The 12725-nt window shown below is 33.6% G+C and overlaps 1 protein-coding gene across 3 annotated transcripts in view; it reads left to right on the plus strand.

The window, feature by feature from the left end:
• Nucleotides 1-12725, plus strand: part of FBXW7 (F-box and WD repeat domain containing 7) — a gene marked incomplete at its 5' end in the record, with an annotated part of 81270 nt that overhangs the window by 44266 nt on the left and 24279 nt on the right. For 2 of the 3 annotated variants that reach the window (XM_084244957.1, XM_084244959.1), the window contains one exon: nt 10178-10260. In XM_084244957.1, coding sequence (XP_084101083.1) covers nt 10178-10260 — 83 coding nt within the window. Of the gene's footprint in view, nt 1-7491; nt 7753-10177; nt 10261-12725 lie in introns of those variants that run through there. The other variant, XM_084244958.1, reaches the window with a different exon arrangement.

Here is a 12725-nt window from a genome sequence, read left to right on the forward strand (position 1 = left end):
ATAACTAAAGTAATCATGTTTTTACCATTGTAGAAATTCTGCTAAAATACGGCAGGCAGATTTGTTGACAGTCTACAAAGAAATGAGCCCAATTTCTCTTGAAAAGAGAAAATCATCAAATGGAAGGTAAAATTAGAAAACAAAATTGAAGAGCAAGGAAGTAGAGATATGATCTGTACCCCTTCCTTCTTACAGAATTGAGTTACTACATGCAGAGAGTTTAGAATAGTGTTTGACACATGGGACAGAGTATTAATCTTCCTTTTCAAGTTTAGGAATCTTTTGGGATCGGTACTGAGTTTGAGAGTTAGTATGAGGTGACAAGTGATGAAGAAAATGAAAGAGTAATTGCTACATGAAAGAGTTGAAAGGAGTTCAAATACAGTTATGTATCTTTCTTCAGTAACTCTAGTTTCAGCAAGTGAGAATTACTTTGTGAACAGTCTTCAATTTTACATGGTTTTGAAAATCCAAAAAAAAATAGTACAGAGATGTAGTACAGAAGTCATGTTAAATTACCCCATTCTAGAAATCTTCTCATGACTTCACACTGAACTTAGAACTTAATCCAAACTCTTGACCTTGGCCTAAAAGATTCTACATGATCTGACCCTTGATTACCTTTGACATCATAGTTACTTCACCCTCACCAGACTGGCCTTGTTCTTGCTGATTCCTGACTCTACCCTATCATTTGACTTAAAAGTTGTTCCTGGATGATGCCATTTGAAATTAGCCGCACTTCTCTACCACCCTGATGACTTACTTCTTTCATACACCTGTTTTAGTCCTCTTAGAATTTAGCATTATATGAAATTATCTTGTTCATTTATTAGTTTACTTATTATATCTTCTCCCTCCCCCAGAATATAAACTACAGGAGAGTAGCGAGCTCATCTGCATTGTTTACTGTCTTATACCTATAGCCTAGAACAGTTGTTAGCCCAGCTGTTAGTAGTAGGGGCACAAAGGATTATGCTAGAATACTTGTTTATTGACAGATAAGACAAAAGTGGGAATATCGCTTATCAAGTCACTTAGATGATCCCTGTGAACATTTTTATGCATTTATGTAGGTCTGTGTCTATGTGCACACACACCCCTAAATGTATACGTATATACTTTCAAAAGGACTATACCTTATGTCAGGTTTTTTAACCTCACATGCCTTCTACTTTACAGGCAGTTCTTCCCCTAGCTCTGATCACGATGCACAGTTTCTGTGCCTTCAAAATGTGCTTTAGTGAAGTCTGTTCTTTACAAGGAGGCTTTAAGTCTAGGGGCTGGAAGTGGAAGGAGACAAAGCAGATCCTAAGCAGGTCCTGCACTTTTGAGTACGAGGTCATTCTGGTCATGGGTGGTGAGAATTAATCTTGTAACCACCTGTAGCTTTGAGTTACATTTTTTATTGTCTTCAAAACTTTTAGGGAGTGTAAGATCTGAACAAATGTTTGTTTAAGATCTCCTTTCTTTACAACACCCCTACTCCCCGTATTCAAGAGTGCACCTGCTTGTATGTATGCTTTCTGGTGTGAGTGCCTATTGAAACAGAAGGACCCCTTATTAGTCAGTGTTTATAACTAAAATAAAAAGTCAACAGTCTTCACACCCACTTCGTAAAGTTGTTCTTGTACAGAAAGGCACATCTTAGCCCTCAAATGGAAGAATGAGTCATGGCAGGAAGTACTTTTGAAGAAACCATTGCTAGTAAGTTAAAGAATACTAAACTATGGTATTAAATGTTTGAGTTAGGAGGTATAGCTCTAAGCTGGATATCCCCTAATGAACCTTGCTAAGACCCGTGGCTACGAGAAGTCTTGTAGGTGTCAGTCTTGCGTATTAAGCATAGTGGTATTTCCACATATATCTGAGCTTCACAGATGATCATTTCCCTTTTTCTCAACATTTACCAAGCTTCTGTCTAGTTTAAACTTAGAAATAAGATCATGTCTTTCATGGAATCTTCTCAGGCTTTTTAAATGATTTCTCCATTTTCTGGCCACCTGTGCTACCCAGTTTGGCACTTGATAGCTAGTCAGATAGGGTTCTTTATTACTTCATTGTCTTGCCAGTAGGATTTTAAGTGCTTTAAGAGAGGAGGGTTATTATAAAGCTGTTATTTGTCCTCAGTAGCATTTTGCAGATATTGGGATATAGTGTGTGATTATTTCTTGATTGACTTATTTCTTTTTAACCTAAATCTTACGATTTCTGTCATTTTTCTCCCAATCACCTTGTTGGTTCCCCCCAACCCCCACTGTCCACTGTCTTGACTTTGTTTTTCTTTTTTATTATTTTCTTGTCCATCCCCTTTTCTTAACCTCAGAGACCTTACTGTATTTATTTTTGTTCACTGGTTTTTGAAACTATTTTATCAAGTCACTATATCCACCCCTCAGATTTCTCACATGTAGCAGAAACATAGTTATATACACCCAGGTAATCATTCCATAAACTGAACAGTCAAGATTGTCCTGTGGTTTGCATACTTAATTGCTACTTGCAGAATATAACACTTATTTTCTTCTTCAGCAATGTCTTGTTTTTGTTAGCTCAGTGTGAACCATAATATATCAAATAGAAGTGAGTTAAAAGTAGTAACTTGTGGACCAGAGTCTACAGTTCTAATATAATTGTATCACCCTGGATGGGACACTTAATTTCACCATCTAGCCTCTCTTGTTTGTTAATAATAGTTACATTTATAGGGTATTTACAAGATCTCTGTTAAGTGCTGACCATCTACTGTGTGCTCACAACGAGACTGCAGGGATTAAGTTGGTAAGGTGGACATTATTAACATTACATTCATACAAAATCAGAGGAAACTGAAACTTACAAAGGTCAAGTAACCCTACTGAAGTGACGCTCTAATAATGACAAAGCTGTTGTTTAAACTCAGGTTTCTCCAATTCTAAACCTCATGTTCATCACACAAGCCAAGTGCAATTAGATTAAATGTCTTCCAAGACTTTTAGTGCTAAACTTCAGGCTTCCTGCTATTAATTTTTTAGGATTTTTTTTACTTCTTGGTCTTTAGCTCTTTTCTCAAAAATTATTGGTCATAATTTGAGAAATTAATTACAGAATTTTAAATATTTCTTGAAGTGAGAGGTTATTTTAATGCTACAAGATTGATAAGCCACATCTATAAAGAATTTTCTCAAGTCAAGGAAATATATTTGAACATCACAAACAGAACAACAGTAATTATGACATTGGGTGAAGAAAGTAGAAGAGTGAACAGAGTTTCAGGAACTATGTTGAGGGAAAATTGATTTCATTCTTTCTTCATAGTAAGTTTTTTCTCCCATGGGTCATATTTGCTATTATATTTTTCTTGAAATCAACCTTATTTTTTATAGTGGGAAAAGGTTTATTGAGCAATACTATTACCTGTTTGGATTAGGGAAAACATAGATGTTGAGCATACATCCTACTTTAGTTGGTAATACCTGATTGGGCAGCAGCTTCCAAATTACTTCCAGAAAGCTGTGACAGTGGGTTATTGAGATTTCAAAAAGTTTGTTTCTGCCTCAGCATGCTTGGCATTCCTCTCTTTGATGTTGAAATTTTGAAATGTCTCTCATCTAAATTCTGTGCTCAGGGCAAGATAGCTAACTGGTAGGTGGTCTTCCTAGTGTTATACCAGGAGTAAGGAAAGCTGTCATGATAATAATAAAGAAAAGCAATGACATAAGAATGTAAATACATTCTCTACTATTAAACAATGGAAATAATTTTGAAATCTTAGCAAGATAGTGAAAAAAGCCAATAGTATTCATTGTATCAACTAATTATAATGAGTGACTTTTTAGCGCTATATATAATATGTACTTATGCTTTAGAAAAATGACACCTTGATTGCTACTATTTGCTTGTATGACCAGTTAAAAATTATTATTATGTATTTTTCTACCTTTAGGAATCGATAGTGGGGAGGGGGAGTTGTGTAAAAATAATGCAGTGAGGTGTGATAAGTGTAATAATAGAAGAACTATATTTAAAAATAATGAAGTGCGTTTCATGGTGAGGAAAATACTCTTATTAATTTTGCCATCCTCTGGTGACACGTGTAAATGGTGCATACCCACCTGAAGTTACATGAGTCATTGAAGTCTGTTTCACTGTTTTTTATTTGCTCACTGTTTATATGTAGATGAGTTGTTTCGGCTCATAACCCACAACTTGCCTTTCTAAAAACTAGTTATCCTTACCAGTTACTCAAAAAGAGCTATTTTTCTCCTCATCCATTCTTCTCACGCACCTACTCAGTGGCCCCGTGATGAAATGAGGATGGGCTCTGAGTTAACAGGTCATATTCCAGGATCTCGTTGCTAGGCCTCCACTTCCTCACAGATTTTCTTTAAGACTTACAGGTTGTCAGTCTGCACAAGAGATAATTTTTCTGTAGATTGGGAAAGTTTATTGCAGAGTTGAAATTACATGCAGATTTCGTTTCCTATGGTAAACATATCTTTAACACGTTGACATATTCTAAAAATTTGGGTGATACACTTACTTTTTTGCTATAAAGTGTTGCTAGCCTTCTTTTCAGCTAACTTGCTAGTTGACATTCTAGCATAAAGCTTAAGATGGTTGGGTTTTTTTGTTTTGTTTTGTAAAATAACATACGTTGTGGACAGATCACAGGTGTAAAATCGATCCACCACAGAGATAAGACAGGTAGGTAGATGTAGAGATACTCAAAAAGACTTCATATCATGCTACTGGAAAACTCAAGTCCCTGAATTTTAAACATTCCATATTTTAGCAAAGAGTCCCAGAAATAGGAATGTGAGGATGGTTTTGTTTGCCTTGTTTGTATATAGATTATGGTAAAAGTAATTAGTAGATCCTAGTTTTGATTAATAGTACTTCTGGGACTTTTGCATATTGTTCGCTTTTATTTGATTAATTTGAAATCTAGTTAGAGACGTGGTTGACTAGGTTTGCTTGGCAAATTCTTCATAGTTCAATTAATATTACAAATAAGATTAGGGAGAAATGTTTAAATATTTGGAAAAATAAAGTAGTCATGAGTACTTATACATTCTCACTTAAGGGACAAACTAATGAAAATCATTACCAAGTGGGAAACCTGGTAGGTAGGCGGCAGGGGGTGGAAGAAAGTCTTCTCAATGTATATTTTCTGTATATCATTTTGATTTTTCAACCATTTTTTTGCCTATTTAAAAGTAAAACAATACTTCTACCTACATAGAAACATGCCTTTGTGGGGGGTCACATTTTTCTGTATGTAAGTAATTTCATGGCCATATGTAGGAACTTACCACAAGAATGTTCCTTTGAATATGCAAAACTGATTTTTTTTCTTTAGATATCCTAGGTTTTGAGATAGTGCCCCTGGTTTATTAAATAAAATTGGTCCTCAACTAAGTAGAGTTAATTTGAAAATGTTAATCCAATGAGAGTGAGGGCCAGGATGTGCTGGCAGTGGGAGCACAGGTGGGCCTTGTGTCCCTTGTCAAGCCAGTTGACACTGACAAACCAAAGAGAAAATTTCAAGTATTTTAAAATTAATTAATTAGTTTATTTAAACAGCCCAGAAATAGGGATAGGAGCACCTTTTTTATTAAATAATTCTTCTTTCTCCAAACCTCTAATAAAATGATTTATGGTCCATTCCTAACAGTTTGATTTTTTTAAATTTTTTTGGGGTAAGAGTAGAGATATTGAAAAGGAACTTTCCTTTGAAATAAGTCAGTTACTTATTTAGGAAACATGTACATATGGTTTCTGAGAGTACAAATTAATTTAAGAGGCAGGTTTTTTTTATTATTAAATAATAAATTTTATTTTTATATTCCCCCATACAACTGCACATGCCCCATTCTGACCTCAATCCCTCCCCTCCCGGCCCCCACCCCCCAAAAAGTGTCTCTGGTTCATAGTTTTTTGTTGATTTTGATTTTCACTTTCTTATAGTTATTCTTTTTCCTGATCCCTTATTTAAGTTTTCTAGATTCCGAGGCAGGTTTTTTTTTTTTTTTTTTTTTTTTTTTTTTTTTTTTTTAAAGATAATAGACTAGAATATAATTTCCAGGCGAAAACCCAACTTGTACATGTTCATAAAATTTTAGATTGTATTATTTCATTTGTTTTGAAATTCTGTATACTGACAATGTCAGTTACAAAGATATACTTTTTTTAAACTATGATACTACTTTGTGTAATATTTCAAATTATTTTTTCCTAATGAAAGTCATTTATTACCATAGCAGAGTATTAAAATGTATTTAAGTCCAAATAGTGTTTCTTTTTTTCTGAAGAAACTTTCTAAGTACTTTAACTATAGGCACACAGTTTACTTGTAATAAGAATGTTAATGGGGAGGGTAGGAGTTAATTAACTAGATCCTTAATAATGGGCCTTTCTAGTCCAAGGAATCTTATAATTGCCTCCAAAGCTAGTTGTTGTAGCAAGTTGCAAGATGAAATAACCAGATTTGTATAGTAGTTATTCTAAGAAAAAGGTTGCCTTCAGGCAAACTTTGGTGCTTTACTATTATGTCAAATGCCTTTTTAATGATAAGCAATGACATTGTCAAAATAATTTTTGATAGAATTCCAGTGCCTCCTGTTCACCGCAGATGAAATTAATAGATAAGGCTAAGGACTCCAGTGAGCAGTTTTGCTCCCTGTGGAGAAAGGATCTTCTGGCCAAACTTTACACGCTTAGGTGGTACTAGTTTGCTAATTTATCAAAGATAGCCTCATAATTGCCAAGGATTAATGAAGTATTTGGAAATTTTCTTGAAAACTATGTTTCAGACTGAAAGGGAATGCTTAGGGAATGTTTTTATTTAATCTTAATGTAAGAAATATCCACATTGAAATATAATTTATTATATAATTTCTACAAATGCTGTATGCCCCAGACTAGTTTACTTTAGTGTAAATCCGCCCCAAAGAATATTAAATTTCTCCCTTTGGGATTGCCCATTTTGTGCCATCCAAGCTACTTGACAAACCTGATCAGTCTGTGCCAGGACTGCAATAGGGTTACGGTGAAAATAGCCTGCTTTGCTTGGGAAGACAGAATGGAAATATAGTCCCATTTTCGAAATGTTTCTGCAAGGACTTATTTGTGGAAGTGATGCTTGCCATGTAAAACTCTTCAAAATGCAGGTTTTACAAAATGCAAAAATCATCCCCTGAAAGTTTGAAAGGGGCGAGGGGGCTGTCTTGTGGGGGCGGTCTCTCTGCGCCCACACCCTCCCTCTGCTCGGTGCGTGGTGTGCTTACGGGCTCCCCGGAGCGGATCACCATATAATTGATGTGCAGTCTGCATTGCTGAATCCTGGACTGCACCATTCTGTGTTCAAGGGAAGATGTAATCTGATCCCTCTGCTGCTGAGGGAGGAATCTGTTCAGTCAAGGCTTTGACAGGGCAGAGTCTCCTCCAATAATCTTCTCCCTTCTCTCTCATTATTCCCTCGAGTTCTCCTCAGCCAAGCTGCATGTATGTATGTGCGTCCCGAGGAGCGGTTTGATACTGAGCTGCATTTGCCTTTACTGTGGAGTTTTGTTGCCGGTTCTGCTCCCTAATCTTCCTTTTCTGACGTGCCTGAGCATGTCCACATTAGAATCTGTGACATACCTACCTGAAAAAGGTTTATATTGTCAGCGACTGCCAAGCAGCCGGACACACGGGGGCACAGAATCACTGAAGGGGAAAAATACAGAAAATATGGGTTTCTACGGCACACTAAAAATGATTTTTTACAAAGTAAGTAATCTGTTTTCTTCCCGTGTTGTATGATTGTGTGTGTGTGTGTGTGCCTGCCTGAGGAGGAAAATCTGTATCATCAGAGATGGCTGCAGTATCCTCTAATTTTGGTGGGTGGCTGAATGTCTGGTATTCTGTTTTATATCGCGAATGTAAGCAAATAATGGAAAGACAGGGTGAGCTGTAAAAAGCTATAAATTTGAAACAAAGTGGCTATTTTAATCTGAGAATTTTTCACTAAAAATATATTCAGACTTTAGAAATGTGGCTCCGTTAAACGCTGACCTGGAAATACTCTACCCTTAGTTGGCTTTTAGGGAACATTTTGCTTTAATTTTTCCATATATTTTTTATATATATCTATATTTTCTTTTTCCTGTAGTTGATGCTCATGAAGTGTAGAATTGCTGAGACGTTTAGCATGTATATTTAAAGAGGTCATATTTACTTTCTGCGCCCCTAAAAAAATGCAGGATTAAATTTTGCTTCTAAAGTCAGTATTTTCCGTAAAAAATATAATTTTTGAAAGACTTGTATAGTCATACAGAAAGTGCTTTATTTTATAAAATGGTCTAATGAAAAAATCTTTTCTCAGTAGTGTCCTTTATGTATTTTGGGCATTTTTATTCATTGAAAGGTTTCTAAGATAGAAATAAAGTTTGCTTTTAGTGGCAAATGGCATTTGCACCAGTGTATTTACAAGGTATCCAGGGAAGTTCTGAAAGCCAGTATTATAAACTCAATTAGAATGGATATTGAAGTTTCTCATAATAATTTCAAAAATAAGAATCTGTGGAAGTTACTAAAAAACTAGATTTGTTAGGTATTCTGTACTGACTGACCTTCCTGATGGGTACATTTGTGTATTATGTGTTACGTGTGTGTGTGTAATTTATATTACAGCCACATGCAAGCACGTGGCTACCTGTGTATTACAGCTTTTATATTTATTTATTTTTTTTAATTATTTGGAGAGGGAAAACAATGGTTTTTGAGAGGAATGACTTTAAAACAATGTGATGAGTACAGAAACTTCTGAAGGTTTGAAATAAGACCAGTTCTGCTTCTTTCCAGTAGGTGTTTCATGAACTAAGGTAGAAATTGTGGATGAGCTTGTTCCCTGACCCTTAGCCCCTAATGTCTTAGAGGATCATCCCTATAATGGAAGACTTTCTTCATAATAATAAAAACCATCTTTATTATCCACAGTGAGGGTTAAATAGGTTTTTAGAATATTTTGTTTTGTCTTTAGTAGTAATAGAATAACACTGTATGCTATGATATTCCCATGTGAGGCACCTGGTAAGATTTAAAAAAGCTGCTTGCAAAGTAAGGGTTTTCACCTGATAAACATGAGCATAGCTATGTCTCACTATGTGATTCCCCCAGGAATTTTCGGCAAGACAGCCGTTAATTATGAGACACAAATCTGAGAAGGATTGTTGAAATAGAAAAAGTTTAATATTACCATATCTTATTATCTGGTTTTATAATTCAGTGTCCTCAATTAACTGATAGTAAAATACTAAAAAAAAAAAAATTCCATATTGACGTTGACAAAATGCAACTCTGAATATATTTACAGTGTAACATATAACAATGAAATTCTTTAAAACTATAGAAGTTGGGTATTCCTTACAAATATTCATAACTCATTGTTTTAAAATCATTTGATGGTGGTTGTTGCTTTGTAAGTAAGAGTATTTTTTCCAGAGCATCTGTCAGTAAAGTTAGATACTGTGTAATATCAATTGATGGCTTCTCAAACCACCCCCCCCAACCTTTATTACATTATCTCCAGATTTCTCTCTTATTAATGGATTTACTTTTTTAATATCCTCTTGGCCCATATTCATTGGTTTATGCTTTACTAGGATTACTTTTCAAGATAATTTTATTTATATTCTCTTCTTTACCCTTTTGTAATAGTGTGTTTTTAAAAATCAGTTAATGTTACCTCTGTTACTTCCGTTCTGATTTTGAAATTTGTTGTTTATCTTAAAATATGTTTTTAAGGAAAGTGAAAATCAGTAAGAAAAACCTGTTAATTATGGGGTTTTTTTCTGTGTGGATTAACATTACTCTTCCCCTTGTGATGGTTCTTAAACTGGAAAATGGGTAAAGTGTCTTACCCTCAAGGAATATATTCAATAGATATCAATATTTGAATCACTGCACACTGTTCTTCTTGATAAAATATTAGGTGGGGAAATTCACCTTTCCAATCCTGTTCGGGGTAAAACAAAGTGGAACTAATAGAAGAAACTATAGAACATTTGTTTGCTGTATTAATGGACTATGCCCAATTAACATTATAGGCATGTGAAAACTTGAGTTTTCAAATATTAAAATGCTAATGTTAAGATTTGATAGTTGGACAGGTGATTTAAGAAAACAAACATATCTTATTTGTTTTACCTTATAGATGAAAAGAAAGTTGGACCATGGTTCTGAGGTCCGCTCTTTTTCTTTGGGAAAGAAACCATGCAAAGTCTCAGAATATACAAGGTAATTTTATGTATAATAATTGATTCTCTCGTGATTCTCATGTTTCTTTATAGAAGCGATGATTCTGAAAGCATTCCCTTCAGTTTATTCTCAGAATTATAATGTCACTGGCACTGTTTACTGTTTAACCCATTTTGAGAGCACTGAAAATTGGGAAGTCCATCGTTCTAAATAAGAGAAGGAGGACTACCCCAATAGCTTTAATTTCTGTTGTTAACATTGAAGTAAGACACAAATAGAAGTTTTCTTACGAACAAAATTTGTAAATCACAATTTTTAAGGAACTCTCAAAAGTAAATCCTAAAATATGAGCAAATGTATCTTGTTACTATAGCAACAGCTGTTCTAGGATGGCTATTAATATATGCAAAAGTGAAGATAACATTTATTATCAGTGAAATAAGCCTCTCAGTTACTAACTAAATCTTATTTCATGAAATTACTATGTTAGAAATCCTCTTCTTTTTTTTTTTTTTCCCCCCCCTTGGTAGGTCTTATGTTTTTAGCACATACATTTCTACACTCGTAGAATAGTTTCCATAACAACTAAATACAATTGTAGTCTTGTTTCCTGATTCATTCCATCATTTTTGGATTTTGCATCAGTCTAAAACTTTTCTCACTATCATGCTAATTAGGCTAATGTAAGCACACTATCTATTACCCAGCCAATTAAAAATGGCTTTGGATGTCATTTGGAATGTGGTTATTTTAAAATTTAAATGACAAAAGTATCTTAAAAGCTTTTTGATCTTTTTTGCATGATTGTCATTTCTTCAAATAACCTGATTGAACATTAGCTATAGAAACCATAAGAACTTCATGATATTTGTTCTTCCCCACAAATATTTTGATTTAGTTAATTTTATTCTATAAGCCGCATTAAAATTGACATTGTTCAGACATAAGTTTTTTTGATTGAACATTATTACAGATAATATCTTTTTTTTTCCCTTTCAGGAAAACAGTTTATGTTTTTGTTTCATTTAGTTGTTGAAAATATTTCTTGTAAATGCTCTCCTGTGAAATTTAGAAATCTTAATAATCAGAATGACTTTATATACAAAACTTAAAGATGATGCAGTGAAAGATGAAGTTATCTTTCAGTTATTCAAAAAATGCTTTTTGTATGATTTACCCATGTTAACTGTCCACCTTCCTTTTTAACCCATTGCCTTTTGACAATTTCACAGTGTTTCAGCACTTCCACCAGAGGGTGTGGAGTGATAGAGAGACAGTCAAAATGTTCATTTTGTTTTTGCTTTTTTCTGCTAGTCTTGATAAAGTATTTCTTGGATGAGAAAGTTGAGCTTCACTGTTAAAAATGTGACTTTTTAAAATTTTGGCCTTCTATTAATTAATATGACTGATACTAGGATAAAAATATTAAGTTGTTCAATAGTTTTTAAGGCAGCTTACAGATGAACACTGAATTTTTACTACAGAACGTATTTTTATAAAAATTTGTCCTTATGCAATCACTTTTTATATTGAGTAAGCACTTGAAAAAGGCAAAAGTTTACATTTAGCATTTTAATACATAATATTACTAAAGCAAACCAAACAGCATATTGATTTTCATGTCTTTTTGGGAGACTTTTCATATTTGATATTTTGAATTTTTTTTTTTACATTTTCTAATGAGCTGAAACTATGATAATTCCCCCTTCATTTTATCTTGGAATTTTATTTCCATCAATTGTTTCATTTTGGGGAAGGAGAAAATAGCGCTTACCTTTGATAATTTCAGAGAAGGAAAAATAGATTTGAGTATTGAATGTTATGTATAGAAGATTTAAGCAGTGGTAGATGAGATTTTTTTCTGCAAAATAAGGTAATTTCAATACTTTTTAGCAATATAATCAGATAGAAAATAGATAGAAAAGAATTGTAGGAGTTGTTTTATTAGTTATTTGATCAAAGTTTGATATTAAACTACTAGGGTACAATTTGTCTGTTCTTTGGATTTAAAACACTATCACAGCTATTTTTAACTGAATCTTCCTGTTCTTTTTTTTGCAAATATCTCTAAACTTAAATAATTTAATTAGGTATTAAAATTAGAAAGTAAAGCTTACTATATTGATGATATAGTTATAACTACACATATCAGCTATTAACCAGATATTTTTAGAAGCGTCAGATGGTATTAGAGCTAGATCATCTAACTTGCTTCCTCACCAGTGACAGAATCGAATTTTCAGGTTTTTTTTTTTTAAACTGTCTTAGTTTCAATTATTGGATACAAGTGTTCAGATGATTTAATTATGTATATAATGAGTTCTTAATACTTACCTATTTTGAGTAAATACATTTCTAATCAAGGCTTACTTTTTTGTTATATTATTTAGACTAAGCTTTATAAATAATAATAGAAAATTGGAGAGAAGTAGATGACTATTGTAAATAATTTAGAAGGCATCTGGGGTGAACTTAAGGAACACTGTGACTAGTGAAATGTCTAA

The sequence above is a fragment of the Talpa europaea genome, assembly GCF_964194135.1.
Source record: "Talpa europaea genome assembly, chromosome: 10".
Classification (NCBI taxonomy): Eukaryota; Metazoa; Chordata; class Mammalia; order Eulipotyphla; family Talpidae; genus Talpa; species Talpa europaea.